Source organism: Lytechinus variegatus, chromosome 2 (assembly GCF_018143015.1).
Source record: "Lytechinus variegatus isolate NC3 chromosome 2, Lvar_3.0, whole genome shotgun sequence".
Classification (NCBI taxonomy): Eukaryota; Metazoa; Echinodermata; class Echinoidea; order Temnopleuroida; family Toxopneustidae; genus Lytechinus; species Lytechinus variegatus.
Window position 1 is genome coordinate 58,557,216 of NC_054741.1, and position 19,457 is coordinate 58,576,672.

The 19,457-nt window shown below is 38.2% G+C and overlaps 1 protein-coding gene across 1 annotated transcript in view; it reads left to right on the forward strand.

Moving 5' to 3' along the window:
- Positions 1–19,457, forward strand: part of LOC121406886 (deleted in malignant brain tumors 1 protein-like) — a 56,101-nt gene that overhangs the window by 11,465 nt on the left and 25,179 nt on the right. Inside the window, exons 10-22 of the mRNA XM_041597758.1 lie at positions 109–441; positions 1,182–1,514; positions 4,496–4,828; positions 6,782–7,114; positions 7,864–8,196; positions 8,634–8,966; positions 9,702–10,019; positions 11,388–11,720; positions 12,937–13,269; positions 14,191–14,511; positions 14,913–15,227; positions 16,114–16,434; positions 18,189–18,521. Coding sequence (XP_041453692.1) covers positions 109–441; positions 1,182–1,514; positions 4,496–4,828; positions 6,782–7,114; positions 7,864–8,196; positions 8,634–8,966; positions 9,702–10,019; positions 11,388–11,720; positions 12,937–13,269; positions 14,191–14,511; positions 14,913–15,227; positions 16,114–16,434; positions 18,189–18,521 — 4,272 coding nt within the window. The remainder of the gene's footprint in view (positions 1–108; positions 442–1,181; positions 1,515–4,495; positions 4,829–6,781; positions 7,115–7,863; positions 8,197–8,633; positions 8,967–9,701; positions 10,020–11,387; positions 11,721–12,936; positions 13,270–14,190; positions 14,512–14,912; positions 15,228–16,113; positions 16,435–18,188; positions 18,522–19,457) is intronic.

Consider the following 19,457-nt stretch of genomic DNA (forward strand, 5'->3'; position numbering starts at 1 on the left):
GACCACTTCTATATCATAATGGACACTTCGTAATTGAAAGAAAACTTTAAAAGGATAGAATCAGAGGTGAAAATAATTCACATTTCTTCTTTCCTTTGTTATTTTCAGAATCAATCCGTCTTGTGGGTGGATCCTCAGATACTGAAGGTCGAGTGGAAGTCTATTACGGTGGAGAGTGGGGAACTGTGTGCGATGATTTGTGGGATGACACTGATGCTGCAGTTGTGTGTCAGATCCTAGGTCTGGGTGATTCAGGGACTGCACGAACTAATGCTGCCTTTGGACAAGGTAGTGGAAGCATCATTCTTGACAACGTTCAGTGTGATGGAACTGAAACAGATCTCTTTGCTTGTCCTAGTAACGGTCCAAACAATCACAACTGTGGCCACAGTGAGGATGCAGGAGTAGAATGCTCCAGCACAACGACATCTTCACCTACCGGTGAGTTCTTGTTTTAAAGGAGGGTACAATAATATCTAGTTGTTATGAAGACTTGAAGAAGGCCATCATTGGAAGTTTTCTTTCATATAAACTCTCAAATGACAACCAAATATCAAAGATCATTCCAAAGTTTCTACATAATATCTTGTAGGTTCCTAAGTTTTTATGTCTTCATGTTTCTCAAAAACATGAAAAATTATGAATGACCTCCAGCCTTCCAATTTGCACGTTAAACTTTCAGATACGATACTTTTTGGATAGCTTGTAAACATTGTACAATTTCAGCACTTGGCTCATAATCACTGAATTTTCAAAATGTAACCTAGGTGGCAAATTAACTGAATGGTCTAACTGGTAATTGGATACATGAAAATGCTTGCGAATCCTATTGATAAACTATGATATTTCTTGACAGATCAGCTACAGAAAATTCTTGGTTAAGAATAATTGTCAGACTCCTTCCGCATTGTGGGTGGCTTTATCATGAGTACCAAGGCCAAGTGGAAGTCCATTAGAATAAAGCTTACAGTGGTTCTAGGACTCTCTTTTGCCATTATTGTGATATTGATCTTGGCTTGATATCAGAATTGAGGTTTCAGACATATTCTGAGTAGGGGAAACTTGCATAACGTGACCACTTCTATATTACAATGGACACTTCGTAATTGAAAGAAAACTTTAAAAGGATAGAATCATAGGTGAAATATATTTACATTTCTTCTTTCCTTTGTTTTTTTCAGAATCGATCCGTCTTGTGGATGGCGCATCAGATTCTGAAGGTCGAGTGGAAGTCTATTACGGTGGAGAGTGGGGAACTGTGTGCGATGATTTGTGGGATGACACTGATGCTACAGTTGTGTGTCAGATCCTTGGTCTGGGTGATTCAGGGACTGCACGAAGTAATGCTGCCTTTGGACAAGGTAGTGGAAGCATCATTCTTGACAACGTTCAGTGTGAAGGAACTGAAACAGATCTCTTTGCTTGTCCTAGTAACGGTCCAAACAATCACAACTGTGGCCACAGTGAGGATGCAGGAGTGGTTTGCTCCAGCACAACTACATCTTCACCTACTGGTGAGTGTGATCTTCAACAGAAGGCTATGATGATAACTAATTGTTGTGAAGACTTGGAGTCAGTGGCATACCATGGGTCACGGCAATGGGGAGGGGCACCTGCAAAAATTTTGAAATGCCAGGTATACTGACCTAATAGAGACATTAAGGACAATGTCATTAAACGGATTTGTATCTTACTGATCAAATATTTTTGATATTCAGTCCTAAAAAGGGACATTATAATTAAATTTTTGTAATCATGATGGTACCTGTCTCTCGAAACAATGCAAGTGGGAAGGGGCAAGCTAAAATATTTGTATATATTGACCCCATACAGGGAGATACACGGATATGTATCTCACTGATCAAAAAATGCGAGCGCGAAGCGTGAGCTGAAAATTTTTGATATTCAGTCCTAAAAAGGGACATTATAATCAAATTTTTGTAATCATGATGGGTACCTGTCTCGCGAAACAATGCAAGCGGGAAGCACGAACTGAAATTTTTGGATATATTGACCCCATACTCTGAGATTTTCGGGACTATATTTTAGGAATCTATTAAGAGTATACATGTTCATATCTCACTATAGTCATCTATTGCGAGTGCCAAGCCATGCTGATTTTGTTAGAGTTATATCTGAACACTTGGAGCACTTTTTTGTAGTCCTTGTAATCATGATTATCATACGCACCTCACAAATCCAATATTGTGAGCGCGAAGCGCGAGCTTAAAATTTAGATATTTCCGACCTGAAGTAAGTCATTCTAAGGGTTGTTTGTAGGAATTTACTAGGACCATACGTATTTCATTACCCAAATGATGCGAGCGCGAAGCGGGAGCTGAAAATATTTGATATTCCAATCAGAAAAAGGGACATTTTAAGAAATGACTTTAGGAATTCATGGAGAGCAGACATATCTCACCAATCCACTAATGCGAACGTAATCACGGACAGGAAATGTTTCATACATATCAAGACCTTAACATGGGGCAATTACTTTAAGTAGTCATGAAAAAAAAGCATATGTCACTACACAAAACAATGATAACTCAAAGTGCGAGGAAATATATTTGGTGTAAATTGACTTGAAAGCGGGCGGCCTTAGTAGAACAGGGTTACATATTTCGTTGCGAGCATCAGGAACAATGAAGACATAGGCCTTGAGCAAATTAAGTTTCATAAAGTTATGATAAAAATGTTTATTATGTAATGTAACATAACATAATTATAATATAACATTATAATGAATAATATTTTTTTCTTTGCCATTACTTTTCTCTTCCTTTCTCCCTCATTTTCTACTTTTCCCGGTTTCTTTTTTGTCAGCCGATTGGGGGGGACGTGCCCCCCATGCCCCCGGTAGTTACGCCACTGCCTGGAGTATACCTTATTTTTTAAAAAAGATGGCTAAGTCTCTGAGATACAAATTTCTGATATGTCAACCAAATAGCTTTCATCAGCTTCCAAGTCGTTGATGTTTTTTAAAGACTCTAAAATCATGAAGTACCTTCAGTATTCCAATAAGCTTTCGGATAAGACAAATTTTGGATAGTTTGTATACATCGTATAATTTCAGCCCTTAGGAATCTCTGAAACTTTTAAAGATAACCTAGGTTGCATACTTCATCATATGAAAAGATAAAAATGATCATACTGAAGATCATGTAAGAATAATAATGATATTCAACATTTATATAGCGCTTAATACAATGTTTCTAAGCGCTACTCACTATTTCAACGGCTTTACCATGTGTGTGTATTTGTGTATTTGAGTTTTGTCAGACGTGTATCAATCAGATATGATTATTTACGTCTGGGACCGACCTTTAACGTCACCATCCGAAAGATGTGACCAGGGCTCGAACCTCTGCATCAATTTGTAACTTCCCCACAGCTTGGATTACAGGCGCACGCCACAACGCCCAGTTGTGGCGTTGTGGCTACTCTTATCGGGTGATAAAGCATTTAAGAAATACTGGGTACCCAGTTACTTCACCTGGGTGGAGCATGGTAAATGTAGATCAACGCCTTTCTAAAGGACATGTGTGCTGTGTTGGGGTTCGAACCCCGGCTCTTGTGGTTCAATGTCTGGAGACTTATCCACTAAGCTACAACACCTAGAATTACTTTAGAGATCAGCATAAAAATTCTTACTTGAGTATTTCTAAGAATCGATCCGTCTTAAGGATGGCTCATAAATTCCAAGGCAAAGTGGAAATCTATGACGATATCAAATGCAATGGTGTGTTAGATGACTCAGATCCTTCTGTCTGGGTTATTCTTGGACTGCCTTTTGCCACAAAGGAGGCATGCAGTCTCCGTTTGTGTATCTTGATGTTATGCATCTTGATCTGCAGAGGTTGCAGACACATTCTCAGATAAAGTGAACAGCAATGGTTCTTTCTATATTGTAACACAAAGTGACTGAATATTCAAAGACAATTTTGAAAGAATAGAATCTTAGATGAAATCAATTGTATTTCCTCTCTCCTTTACTACTCTAGTTCCTACATGATCTGTTGAATTTTGACTACTTTTAAAATTATGGATAATTTTCAAAAATATAGAAAAGTATAAAGGACTTCAAGTCTTCCAGTTTTCGAGTTGAGGCTCTCAGATAAATCAACTTTTGAATAGCTTGCATACATTGTATAATTTCAGCACTTGTGTCGGAATCACCGAACATTTAAAGGAAACCAAGGGTGCATATTTGAGTACATTAAAAAGATATGTCATATTGAAAGCCATAAATTCAAGAATTACGAGACAGATTGCCTTCAAATTTCTTACTCGAGGATTGTCAGAATCCATCTGTTTTGTGGGTGGATCACAGTCAAGTACTACGGCTGAATGGAGGACTTACGACGCGGACCAAAGTAAGGTGTTATATCCTTGGTCTGGGCCATTCTGAGTGTTTTGCCACAAAGGATGCAGTCTTTATTTATGTATCTTGATACATGTATCTTGCATTTCCTCTTTCCTCCACTATGCTCAGAATTGATCCGTCTTGTGGGTGGCTCATCAGATTCTGAAGGCCGAGTAGAAGTCTATTACAATGGAGAGTGGGGAACTGTGTGTGACGATTACTGGGATGGCACTGATGCTACAGTGGTGTGTCAGATCCTTGGTCTGGGTGATTCAGGGACTGCGCAAACTAATGCTGCCTTTGGACAAGGTAGTGGTAGCATCATTCTTGACGATGTTCATTGTACTGGAACTGAATTGAGTATCTTTGACTGTCCTAGTAATGGCCCATACAATCACAACTGTGGCCACAGTGAGGATGCAGGAGTAGTATGCTCCAGCACAACAACATATCCACCTACCGGTGAGGTTTTTTTTTATAAGAGGCTATGGTATCTAATTTAATTTATGAATAAAAGAACATCTCAACTCCCTGTTAGATAATTATAAATAAATCAAGAATAAGCTAATGATTTTTGTCTCACCTGCGAAGCAGAGTGAGACTATAGGCGCCGCTTTTCCGACGGCGGCGGCGGCGGCGTCAACATCAAATCTTAACCTGAGGTTTTTTTTTTTTTTAAGTTTTTGAAATGATGTCATAACTTAAAAAGTATATGAACCTAGTTAATAAAAAATAGCCATAAGTTTAATCAAGTATTACTGAACATCCTATTAGAGTTTCATGTCACATGACTAAGGTCAAAGGTCATGTAGGGTCAATGAACTTAGACCATGTTGGAGGAATCAACATCAAAATCTTAACCTGAGGTTAAGTTTTTGAAATGTCATCATAACTTAGAAAATATATGAACCTAGTTCATGAAACTTGGACATAAGGTTAATCAATTATCAATAAACATCCTGCATGAGTTTCACGTCACATGACCAAGGTCAAAGGTCATTTAGGGTCAATGAACTTTGGCCGAATTGGGGATATCTGTTGAATTCCCATCATAACTTTGAAAGTTTATGGATCTGATTCATGAAACTTGGACATAATAGTAATCGAGCATCACTGAACATTTTGTGCAAGTTTCAGGTCTCATGATTAAGGTCAAAGGTCATTTATGGTCAATGAACTTTGGCCGAATCGGGGGTATCTGTTGAATTACCATCATTACTTTGAAAGTTTATTGGTCTAGTTCATTAAACTTGGACATTAGAGTAATCAAGTATCACTGAACATCCTGTGCGCATTTCAGGTCACATGACCAAGGTCAAAGGTCAATGAACTTTGGCTGAATTGGGTGTATCTGTTGAATTACCATCATAACTTTGAAAGTTTATGGATCTGATTCATGAAACTTGTACATAAGAGTAATCAAGTATCACTGAACATCCTGTTCAAGTTTCAGGTCACATGATCAAGGTCAAAGGTCATGTAAGGTCAATGAACTTTGGCCATGTTGGTTTTTTTTTGTTGAATAACCATCATTTCTCTGTAAGTTTATTGGTCTAGTTCATAAAAAGTGGACATAAGAGTAACCATGTATCACTGAACATCTTGTGCGAGTTAGAGTAGTATTCAAAGTCAGCACTGTTGCTATATTGAACCGCGTGATGCAGGTGAGACGGCCAGAGGCATTCCACTTGTTGTGTATATCCACTGAAGATTTTTTCGAGCTTTCATTCATTTATGTACTTGAAGGTGGAAATCCTAGATAAAAATTGCACATAACATGGGCTCTTAAATAAATCAATGTGGTGATGACCCAGACAGTCTCAACTGTGTGCACGGTGAAGATGCATGAGTAGAACAACACTAGTACATCTTCAACTGGTGTTGGTTTTTTTTCCATAGGAGGCTAAGATATCTTATGGTTATGGAGACCCAAAATATGCCATATATTTTATAAACACTGCAATCATCTTGACTTCTTATGACTCATTTCGAATTCTGGATGCTTCTCAAAATATTGAAAATTATGAAGAACAGATTGGTATCTTCGGCCGTGGCGCATAAGTTCCCGACTGTGGGCACATTGAAAATGTAGGAGTAAAATGCACCCCATGATAACTACATCATGAATTTTGTGTAGGAGGCTATAATGACATTGTTCTGGAGAACCTAATCAAGGGCCATTCATTCTGAACATTGTAATTTTTAAGTGATCAAAGATGCTACAGCAGTGAGTTTGTCAGATTCTTAGTGTAGATTGCACTTTGACTGTCTTTTGCCACAAAGGGTGCATGCAGTCTTGACTTGACCAATTAGTAGCGTAAAGTGTACATATGAAATGGAATTGAAAGAAAGATTTCAAAGGATATAATCATTGATGAAATTAATTGTATTTCCTTTTTCCTTCCCCATTCTCAGAATCGATCCGTCTTGTGGGTGGCTTATCAGATACTGAAGGTCGAGTGGAAGTCTACTACGGTGGAGAGTGGGGAACTGTATGTGATGATTTGTGGGATGACACTGATGCTACAGTTGTGTGTCAGATCCTTGGTCTGGGTGATTCAGGGATTGCACGAAGTAATGCTGCCTTTGGACAAGGTAGTGGAAGCATCATTCTTGACAACGTTCAGTGTGATGGAACTGAAACAGATCTCTTTGCTTGTCCTAGTAACGGTCCAAACAATCACAACTGTGTGCACAGTGAAGATGCGGGAGTAGAATGCACCAGCACAACTACACCTGCACCTACTGGTGAGTGTGTGTGTTTTTTAGAAGGCTATAATGATAACTAATTGTTGTGAAGACCTGAAGAAGGCAATCATCGGAAGTTTTCTTTTAAAGTTTTCTTTTAAATATAATATCTCAAATGTCAACCAAATATCAAAGAACATTCCTAAGTTTCTACATAATCACTTATAGGTTGATAGATTTTATATCTTGATGTTTCTGAAATACATGGAAAATATAAATGACCGCCAGCCTTCAAATTTGCACGTTAAAGCTTCCAGAGACGATACCTTTTAGATAGCTTGAATATTGTACAATTTCAGCACTTGGCTCTTAATCACTTAATTTTTAGAATTAAACCTAGGTGGCATATTAACTGAATGGTCTAAATGGTAATTGGATACATGAAAATGCTTGCGAATCCTATTGATGAACTATAAAATGTCTAGACAGATCAGCTACGTAAAGCGTTTAGGAATAATTGTTAGAATCCTTCCGTATTGTGGGTGGGTCTATCATGGGTACTAAGGCCAAGTGGAAGTCCATTAAAATATAGCTTACAGCTGTTCTAGGACTCTCTTTTGACATTGATGTAATATTGATCTTTGCTTAATATCAGAATAAAGGTTTTAGACATATACTGAGTAGGGAAAATTTGCATGAAGTGACCACTTCCATATCATAATGGACACTTTGTAATTGAAAGATAGCTTTAAAAGGATAGATCATAGGTGAAATTGATTTACATTTCTTCTTTCCTTTGCTATTTTCAGAATCGATCCGTCTTGTGAATGGCGCATCAAATTCTGAAGGTCGAGTGGAAGTCTATTACGGTGGAGAGTGGGGAACTGTATGTGATGATTTGTGGGATGACACTGATGCTACAGTTGTGTGTCAAATTCTTGGTCTGGGTGATTCAGGGATTGCTCTTAGTTATGCTGCCTTTGGAGAAGGTAGTGGAAGCATCATTCTTGACAATGTTGAATGTGACGGAACTGAAACAGATCTATTTGCTTGTCCTAGTAACGGTCCAAACAATCACAACTGTGGTCACGGTGAAGATGCAGGAGTTCAATGCACCAGCGCAACTACATCTTCACCTACTGGTGAGCTTTTTTTAAACAAGATTCCAAGATATTTCATTGTTGTTGAACTCCAACGTATGACAAATTTGTTATTAACATTTATAGATATTTACTTTTGGACAGTCTGTATGCAATATTCACTTTCAGACATACTCTGGTAGCATAAATGGTTGTCAGAATCCTTCCGTATTGTAGGTGGCTCTATCATGAGTATCAAGGCCAAGTGGAAGTCCATTAAAATATAGCTTACAGTTCTAGGACTCTCTTTTGCCATTGATGTAATATTGTTCTTCTCTTGATATCAGAATAGAGGATTCAGAAATATACTGAGTAGAAAAAAATTGCATGAAGTGATCACTTCTATATCATGGACATTTCGTAATTGAAAGAAAGCTTTTAAAAGGATAGAATCATAGGTGAAATTAATTTACATTTCTTCTTTCCTTTGCTATTTTCAGAATCGATCCGTCTTGTGGATGGCACATCAGATTCTGAAGGTCGAGTGGAAGTCTATTACGGTGGAGGGTGGGGAACTGTATGTGATGATTTGTGGGATGACACTGATGCTACAGTTGTGTGTCAAATCCTTGGTCTGGGTGATTCAGGGATTGCACGAAGTAATGCTGCCTTTGGAGAAGGTAGTGGAAGCATCATTCTTGACAACGTTCAGTGTGAAGGAACTGAAACAGATCTCTTTGCTTGTCCTAGTAACGGTCCAAACAATCACAACTGTGTGCACGGTGAAGATGCGGGAGCACAATGCACCAGCGCAACTACATCTGCATCTACTGGTGAGTGTGTGTGTTTTTTAGAAGGCTATAATGATAACTAATTGTTGTGAAGACCTGAAGAAGGCCATCATCGGAAGTTTTCTTTTGAATAAACTCTTAAATGTCAACCAAATATCAAAGAACATTCCTAAGTTTCTACATAATCACTTGTAGGTTGATAAGGTTTTATATCTTGATGTTTCTGAAATACATGGAAAATATAAATGACCTCCATCCTTCTAATTTGCACGTTAAAGCTTTCAGATACGATACTTTTTGGATAGCTTGTAAACATTGTACAATTTCAGCACTTGGCTCATAATCACTGAATTTCAAAATGTAACCTAGGTGGCAAATTAATGAATGGTCTAAATGGTAATTGGATACATGAAAATGCTTTCGAATGCTATTGATGAACAATAAAATGTCTTGACAGATCAGCTACGTAAAACGTTTAGGAATAATTGTCAGAATCCTTCCGTATTGTTGGTGGGTCTATCATGAGTACTAAGGCCAAGTGGAAGTCCATTAAAATATAGCTTACAGCTGTTCTAGGACTCTCTTTTGCCGTTGATGTAATATTGATCTTTGCTTAATATCAGAATAGAGGTTTTAGACATATACTGAGTAGGGAAAATTTGCATGAAGTGACCACTTCCATATCATAATGGACACTTTGTAATTGAAAGATAGCTTTAAAAGGATAGATCATAGGTGAAATTGATTTACATTTCTTCTTTCCTTTGCTATTTTCAGAATCGATCCGTCTTGTGAATGGCGCATCAGATTCTGAAGGTCGAGTGGAAGTCTATTACGGTGGAGAGTGGGGAACTGTATGTGATGATTTCTGGGATGACACTGATGCTACAGTTGTGTGTCAGATCCTTGGTCTGGGTGATACAGGGATTGCTCTTAGTTATGCTGCCTTTGGAGAAGGTAGTGGAAGCATCATTCTTGACAACGTTCAGTGTGAAGGAACTGAGACAGATCTCTTTGCTTGTCCTAATAATGGACCAAACATTCACAACTGTGTACATAATGAAGATGCAGGAGTTTCATGCAGCAACACACTTGGTGAGTTTTGTTTTCTCGCCTGCATACCCAAGCGAGACTAAAGGCGCCGCTTTTCTGACGGCTCACCGCGGTGGCGTCGTCAAATGGAAATCTTAACCAAAGTTAATTTCTTAAAATGTTATTGTAACTTAAAATTATTTTAAGCTAGTTCATGAAATATGAATGTAAGGATAATCAAGTATTACTGTACATACTGCCTGAGTTTCAGTACACATGACTAAGGTCAAATGTCATTTAGGCTCAAAGAACTTAGACCGTGTTGGGGGGAATCAATATCGAATCTTAACGCCATAACTTAAAAATTACATCTACCTAGTCCATGAAACTTAGATATAATGATGAAAGTGTATCACTGAAGACCCTTCACGAGTTTAAGGTCACAAGGTCAAAGGTCACTTAGGGTCAATGAACTTTGACCTTATTGGGGGTATTTGTTGAATTGTCATAACTTTAAAAAAATTTAAGGCCTGTTCACACCGCCCGAGCGTTGTTGGAGCGGTCGTGGAGCGGAGAGAAAAAAAATCATCACCGCTCGCTACCGTTCCAACAACGATCGGGCGGTGTGACCAGGCCTTTATTGATCTAGTTTATGGAACTTACACAAAAGAGCAATTATGTATCCCTGAACATACTGTGTGTGTTTCAGGTCATATGACCAAGATCAAAAGTCATATAAGGTCAATGAAATTTTGTCGTATTAGGGGTATTTGTTAAATTGGTATCATAACTTTATGAATCTACACTTGTAGTTCATAAAACATAGACGGGTTATTAAGTATGTTTTGCACACGTCTTAATTCACATGATATGGCCAAATGTCATGTTGCCAAATGTCAAATTCCAATGGACATAGAATTTGATTATCATATTATAAGTTTTTTCATTTGTGAATAGTTATTCAATAACTGTTTTCAAAGTCAGCACTGTTACTATAATGACTTGATTAATGCAGGTGCATGATACAGCCAGAGGCGTTCCACTTGTTTGAAACGAGATGGCTAAAATACTAACTTTCATGAGATCAGAGATACCGTTAAGGTGAATCCCACAAGAAATTGTTATAGAGTCATTCCTGATATGGGTGCAACCTTGAACTGACCCACAGGTTTGAATCCAGGCCTTTCTGCATTTAGAAAAAAGAAAGAGCTGTTACAAATTATTAATGCCGATGGACTGTGTCTTTGCAGAATCATTTTTAGAAAGCCACCTCTGCTTTCCTTGGGATGAGGCATTGTTACAAGAGAGAAGAATCTGTTTCATGGACAAGGCTATGTCATCTCAAACCCCATATCAAACCAAAGACTATATATGCAACAATTTAAAGGAGAGAAGTTTATGTCTAATTATATTTTTGCTTCTTTGAACTAGAATTGATCCGTCTTGTTGATGGCTCATCAGATTCTGAAGGTCGAGTGGAAGTCTATTACAATGGAGAGTGGGGAACTGTATGTGATGATTCCTGGGATGACACTGATGCTACAGTGGTGTGTCAGGTCCTTGGTCTGGGTGATTCAGGGACTGCACGAGGTAATGCTGCCTTTGGAGAAGGTAGTGGAAACATCATTCTTGACAACGTTCAGTGTGACGGAACCGAAGCAAATCTCTTTTCTTGTCCTAATAATGGACCAAACATTCACAACTGTGGCCATTACGAGGATGCAGGAGTGGTATGCTCAAGCACAACGACATCTTCACCTACTGGTGAGATTTACTATTAAATAAGAGGCTATGATATCTAATTCAAAGTATGAATATAAGAACAATTAAATTCACAGATAATTTTTAGTAAATCATGAATAGGCGAATGATGTGTGTGTGTTAAGGGCAGATTTTGTCACATATTTATTCCTTTTTGGTTCTTCGGGGTGGAATTGCAAGATATAAATTGCACATAAGATGGGATTTTGGAATACTTCATTTGGGGCAAGAGATGGACTTCGGCGGATCTTCTGTTCATATACTGAAGTTATATGAAGCTCCAAAGTAGTCCCCATTGTTATAAACATTGCAAGTTTTAATTTAGATATAAAGTTCTCAACTGTCCACCCTCTATCGAATTTCATTCCTAGGTTTTCTACATGATCTGTCGAACAGTCTTCGAATTCTGGATATTTCTCAAAAGCATAGAAAATTATGAAGGACTTCAAGTCTTCAAATTTTCAAGTTTCGGCTTTCAGATAAAATAAGATTTTTATAACTTGTATACATATTACAATATCAACACTTGTGCCGGAATCGCTGAACTTCTAAGGGTAACCAAGGGTGCACATTTTAGTTTAAAAAAAAATCATACTGAAAGTCATAAACTAAAGAATCATTTGACAGATTGCTTTGACATTTCTTACTAGAGTAATGTCAGTATCAACTCTTTTTTGGGGTGCCCCTACAGAAATTTAAGCGTGCCGCATGTTAGTAACTAGCATGCGACTAGCAGGGCGGTCGCTTAATAAGCGAGTGCATGCTAGCGAACAGTCCCTGCTCGCTACAAGATCGCTTAACTATTACTCTGCACGCATATTACACGCTTATTAAGCCAGCCGCATGCTAGTTACTAGCATGCCACAAGCTTGCGCAAGCTTGTCGCATGCTTGCCGCAAGCTTGAAAATTTCTGTGGGGATGGCTCACAAGTCTCAAATACAAGTGAAAATCTATTAAGATATGAAATACAGTAGTGTGTAAGATCCTTTTTTCTGGATGATTCTTGGAGTGCCTATTGCCACAAAAAAATGCATGCACTCTCGATTTTATGTAATCTTGATATCGGCGTTTCATTCAAGGATGCATATACGCCCTCAGATACAAGAAAAGGCTGCTTTGATATCATAATGCGCACTCTCAGTGATACAAAGAAGAAATTCAAAGGATTGAGTCATAGGTTAAATGAATTTGCATTCCTATTTCCTTTACTTTTTTCAGAATCGATCCGTCTTGTGGGTGGCTCATCAGATACTGAAGGTCGAGTGGAGGTCTATTACAATGGAGAGTGGGGAACTGTATGTGATGATCTTTGGGGTAGCACCGATGCCACAGTGGTATGTCAGATCCTTGGTCTGGGTGATTCAGGGATTCCCGTTAGTTTTGCTGCGTTTGGAGAAGGTAGTGGAAGCATCATTCTCGACAATGTTGAGTGTGTCGGAACTGAAACAGATCTTTTTGCTTGTCCTAGTAACGGTCCAAACAATCACAACTGTGGTCACAGTGAAGATGCAGGAGTTCAATGCACTACTGCAACTACACCTTCACCTACTGGTGAGTTTTTTAAACAAGATTCCAAGATATCTAATTGTGATTGAGTTTCAAAGTAGACATCATTTGTTATAAACATTGTATTGAATTCATTAATGTTTTTCAAAAAGTAATTAAGGACCTTTAGGTGCTCCACAAATTGTCACCACAGTACAAATTGTCACTCTGCGACGATTGTGCGAAATTGACGTTTTCCCCATCACAAAAATAATACTTTGTGTTTCCGTCACAAAGATATTTCCAATATTTTATTTTGATATTTTTTTCCTTTCAGACGGACTTTGGCGTACTTTGAGAGGGTTTTGAGATAATTTCTAAACTTGTCGTGGAGGCATCTTCTGAATCCCGGCGACATTTTATGAGTCTCGAAAATTTCAAAACTGTGTCAGAATAGTCCCAAATCCGTCTCAGAGACATCTCCAATCTTTTTTTTCTTCGGGAATACAATACTTTTTTCAGTCACAGAGATAGATGGGACACACTTTGGATTAAGGAGACATTTTACAATTTCAGCGCTTGGGTCAGAATCACTGAACTTTTTATAGGCTACCTAGCTCGCAAGAAGAAAGTGCTCAGACTCAAGATTGTGCACTTCTACAGAATTACTTGAGAGATCACCTTGAAAATTCTTACTTGGGTATTGTCAGAATCGATCCATTTTGTGGATGGTTCTATCCTGAGTACAAAGGCTGAGTGGAAATCTGTTACGATACGGCCTAAGGTAGTAAGGATGCACTAAGTCTCCATTTATATAATCATGGTTTTGACTTATCAGTATTGAGGTTTCAGATGCACCCTCATTTAGGGAAAGTGTATGTGAAATGAACCCTTCCTTAATGCACACTTGAAAATCAAAGAAGAATTTAAAGGATAGACTCATAAGTGAAATAAATTTGCATTTCCTCTTTCCTTTGTTATATTCAGAATCGATCCGTCTTGTGGGTGGATCCTCAGATACTGAAGGTCGAGTGGAAGTCTATTACGGTGGAGAGTGGGGAACTGTATGTGATGATATGTGGGATGACACTGATGCTACAGTTGTTTGTCAAATCCTTGGTCTGGGTGATTCAGGGACTGCCCTTAGTTTTGCTGCCTTTGGAGGAGGTAGTGGAAGCATCATTCTTGACAACGTTCAGTGTTATGGAACTGAAACAGATCTCTTCGCTTGTCCTAATAGTGGACCAAACATTCACAACTGTGTACATGCTGAAGATGCAGGAGTTTCATGCAGCAACACACCTTCTGGTGAGTTTTATTTGATATTAAATGGCTAAAATACTATTTTTTTGCTCAGAGATAGGATACAGGTGAATCCCACAAGAACTAGTTATAGTGTTATAGTCATTCCTTATATGGCTGTAACTTTGAAGTGGCTTGCATGCTTGAATCCAGGTCTTTCTGTATTTAGAAAAATAAAAAAGAGCTTTTATAAGAAATTCATGCAGATGGAATGCGTCTTTGCAGAGATAGCCAACTCTCTGCACTTGCATAGGGCGGCGCGCATGCAGTGTTACGAGAGAGCAGATCCTGGGTCATGGGCAAAGTTGTTTAATCTGAACCCCCATATGAAACCAGAGACTATATAATGCATCAATTTTAGGAGAGAAGTTTATGTCTGATTTTATTTTTGATCACTGAACTAGTAGTGATCCGTCTTGTGGATGGCTCATCAGACACTGAAGGTCGAGTTGAAGTCTATTACAACGGAGAGTGGGGAACAGTATGTGACGATTCCTGGGATGACACTGATGCTACAGTGGTCTGTCAGATCCTTGGTCTGGGTGATTCAGGGACTGCACAAAGTAATGCTGCCTTTGGAGAAGGTAGTGGAAGCATCATTCTTGACAATGTTGAGTGTGACGGAACTGAAACAGATCTCGTTGCTTGTCCTAGTAACGGTCCATACAATCACAACTGTGGTCACGATGAGGATGCAGGAGTCTTATGCAGCAGCAACACTGGTGAGTTTTGTTTGATATTAGATGGCTAAAATACTAACTTTCATGAGATCAGATATACGATTAACTACAGAAATATGCGGCGGCATTTCATTCCTTATATGGGTGCAGTCTTGAAGTAATTTACAGATTTCTGCAATTAAAAAAAGCTGTTATTAATTCTATACTATGGATTTGGCCTTATCCGCCCCCCAGAGAATTCCTTGTGAGCGCTCTACTTGCTGCATTTCTTCTCCGATCATCTCCAAATGTGACATGAAGGTCCATTTAGCAAAGCCACCTATTGATTTTGATGTGGGCGGAAACATGGTTGCCATGGTAACCATATTTTTGTGGAAAGTTTTTTTTATTCTTGTAACTTATGTTTTTCCCCAATTTGTCATAACAGTTGGCACACAGAAGCAATATTAGAAGGTAAAGTGAAGATGCCTATCATTTTTGGTGGGGGGGGGGGTCTTAGGGTTAGGTTTACAAAATATATCTAGATTACTCTATAATTGTATTCCCTAACAGGTGCTACTGGACAATACTTTAGGTTCTGCAGAGTCACGCTGCGGCGTCATATTATTGTCATCAAATTTGGTACCACAGGCAAAATGTGGGCAGCGTCATTGTTGCGATGGGTTCGGGTGATACATGTGCTAGGCCGCACGACCCGCCGAGCATCTCTAGTAATTTATGCGGATCTTGGACTGGGTCTTTGCAGAATTCTTTGGAGAAAGCTACCTCTCTGCACTCCTTGGGACGACGCATTGCTACAGGAAAGAAGATTCTGTGCCATGGGCAAAGTTGTGTAATCTGAAACCCATATTAAACCAAATACTATATAATGCACCAAGTTAAAGGAGAGAAGTTTATGTCTAATTATATTTTCGCTTCTTTGAACTAGGATCTATCCGTCTTGTGGGTGGCTTATCCGAGACCGAAGGCCGAGTGGAAGTCCAATACAACGGTGAATGGGGAACTGTATGTGATGATTTCTGGGATGACACTGATGCTACAGTTGTTTGTCAGATCCTTGATCTGGGTGATATTGGGACTGCTTATTCTAGTGCCCACTTTGGAGAAGGTAGTGGCAGCATCATTCTTAACGAAGTTCAGTGTAACGGAACTGAAGCAGATCTCTTTGCTTGTCCCCATAGTGGACCAAATATTTATAACTGTGGTCACTTTGAGGATGCAGGAGTTTCATGCAGCAACACACCTTCTGGTGAGTTTTGTTTGATTAGATGGCTAAAATACTAATTTTCATGAGATAGAGATATGATTAAGATTATTCCAACAAGAAATGGTTGCAAAATTATAATTATTCCATATGCATGGGCATAACCATGAAATAGCTGACAGGTTTGAATTCAAGTGTTTCTGCATTTAGAAAAAAAAAACATTTTAAATTATTTTTATGGTTGGACTGCGCCTTTGCAGAATCATTTGGAGAGCGCCAACTCTCTGCACTTGCATAGGGCAAGGCATGCATGTAGTGTTACATGAGGGAAGATCTGTGCCATTGGCAAAGTTGTGAAATCTGAAACCCCATATTAAACCAGAGACTATACAGTGCGTATCAACAAAAAACGGGACAGATTTGAAAAGTCTATAAAATTTTTGTTTCAAATTACGATGTCTATATTTTGGTGTTAATAGGTGCTCTAAGGTCTTATCTTTCAAATGCTATTAAAAAAATCATTTCGTTCCTGCTTGAGCGAACACGGAATGTTTTTGTCTGGGGTTAAAAAGGAGGCTTGCGCCAAAATGGCATAAAATTATAAATATGATGATCGGACTTCTTGCTTATTAGCAGACTTCCTCTTATCCTTTTCATTATCTTTGCCATAATTTTCAAATTTTCAAAATTCATTTTCAGATCTATTTATTTACTTAAATTGTTATGTTATTGTTTCTTTTTAATATGCTCTCTATTAGCTTTGAATATTCCTTCTTCAAGCTAAAACGATTTTCAACCGAAGTATGAGAGTAGATTTTTTTTTCAAATCCTTTCATTGTGTGCTAAAAAGGTTATGGTCCCTTTTGAACAGTGCCACACAGATGGGCGGGGGCTCGGGATGCCCCCCCCCCTCAATTAAAAAAAATCATGACAAGAAAAAAAGTGGACAGGAAAAGGAAAGGTAGAAAGCAAAATATGATATGATTTTCTGAATATAATGTCAAAATCTATCACAAAATTTGATATTATAATAAAAAAGTGGGAATATTTGCATGCTCACTTCGCTCGCTCACAACTTTTTAATACATTTTACCTGATCTGCCATATCTACCTCCTTCAAAATTGACTCAATACACTATTGTCATTGAAAGACATGAATCCCTTCCTGTGTTTCCTATCAAGCAATTTAACATGGTCAAAGAATCAATGACCCCTTGAAAATAGATCCATGTCTTTTAAAGGTACATAACATAATTTGTTTCATATAATAAAAGGATTTGAATAATCACGATTTTTTTCCAATTAATAATGCAAATCTTCTTGCTTGGGTTGACAAAAAATCTTTTTTTCTCAGTTACTTATGAAGGAAAATTAAAAGGTAAGAGAAGTTTAAATGAAAAAAAATAATAATTCAAGTAAATAAATAAATTTGTAAATAAAATTTGACAGCATAATTCGAAAATTGTGGCACAAATAATGAAAAGGTCCAACTCTCCTGATTAGCAAGAAGTCTGATCATCATATTACTCATATTCTGCAATTCTGGCGCAAGCCTCTTTTTGAACCCCCAACCAAAACGTCCCGTGTTTGCTCAAGCATGGACAAAATTCATTTTTTTTTTATTTCAAAGATAAGACCTTAGAGCACCTATTAGCACCAAAATATAGACATCATAATTTGAAACAAAAATTTTATAGACTTTTCAAATCTGTCCCGTTTTTTTTTATACGCACTGTATAGTGCATCAATTTGAAGGAGAGAAGTTTATGTCTGGTTATATTTTTGCTTTTTTGAACTAGGATCAATCCGTCTTGTTGATGGCTTATCAGAGACCGAAGGTCGAGTGGAAGTCTATTACGGTGGAGAGTGGGGAACTGTATGTGATGATTTATGGGATGACACTGATGCTACAGTGGTGTGTCAGATCCTTGGTCTGGGTGATTCAGGGACTGCACGAGGTAATGCTGCCTTTGGAGAAGGTAGTGGAAGCATCATTCTTGACGATGTTGAGTGTGACGGAACTGAAACAAATCTCTTTGCCTGTCACAGTAACGGCCCATACAATCACAACTGTGTGCACGGTGAAGATGCAGGAGTAGAATGCACCAGCACAACTACATCTTCATCTATTGGTTAGTCTCTTTAACTTTATTCCAAAATATCTAGTTGAGATTGAACCCCTAAGTATGCCGGATATATTAACATTGAAAGTTTTTTTTTAGATGTAAAGTTTTGGATAGCCTGTATACATTGTAAAATGTCAGCCTACCCTGAGTAATGTGAAGTGTACATGAAATGCACAGTGGTGTAACAGGGGTCGGTGGCCAAGGGGGGGGGGAGCAAGAGCCAAAAAATTTCCCGGTCATATCATGGTATGAACAGGAGTAATGGTGTAATGAGGCGACGATTCTGAGAGGGCCAGATAGCGCATCGGGCAGAATTTATTATTATTATTATTTATATACTGCGCTTTTCCCAGAATGGCCCAAAGCGCTTACAAAAAGAAAAAGATATTGTTACAAATATACAAATGAAAACTTACAATCCTCAAAATCTGGATTGGAAAAGAGAAAGGTTTTAAGTCCCTTTTTTAAATGAAGCAACAGATGGTGATTGTCTCAGAGTAAAAGGTAAGCGATTCCAATATTTTGAAGCGGTTATGGTAAAAGTCCTATCTACATGTATAGCCAGTTTCTTAGTGCTTTTATATGTGAGACGGAATGGGTCACTGGAGGCTCGTACATTCCTGCGAGGGGTGTATAGGGTCAAACAATCACGCAGGTATAAAGGTGCCTGCTTATTGAGAGACTTAAAAACTAACAGAAGTAACTTAAAAACTATACGATGTCGTATGGGAAGCCAGTGTAGCGATTCAAGGAGTGGTTTAGAGAAGTGAAATCTTGTTACTTGATAAATTATTCGAGCTGCCCAATTTTAAAGCCTTTGAATACGATCTACTTGAGTAATGGGGATGTTAGAGAGAAGACCATTGCAGTAATCTAAACGGGACAGAAGTAGAGAACGAATTGCATTGTTACGGGCAGATTGAGTAATATATCTTCTAATTC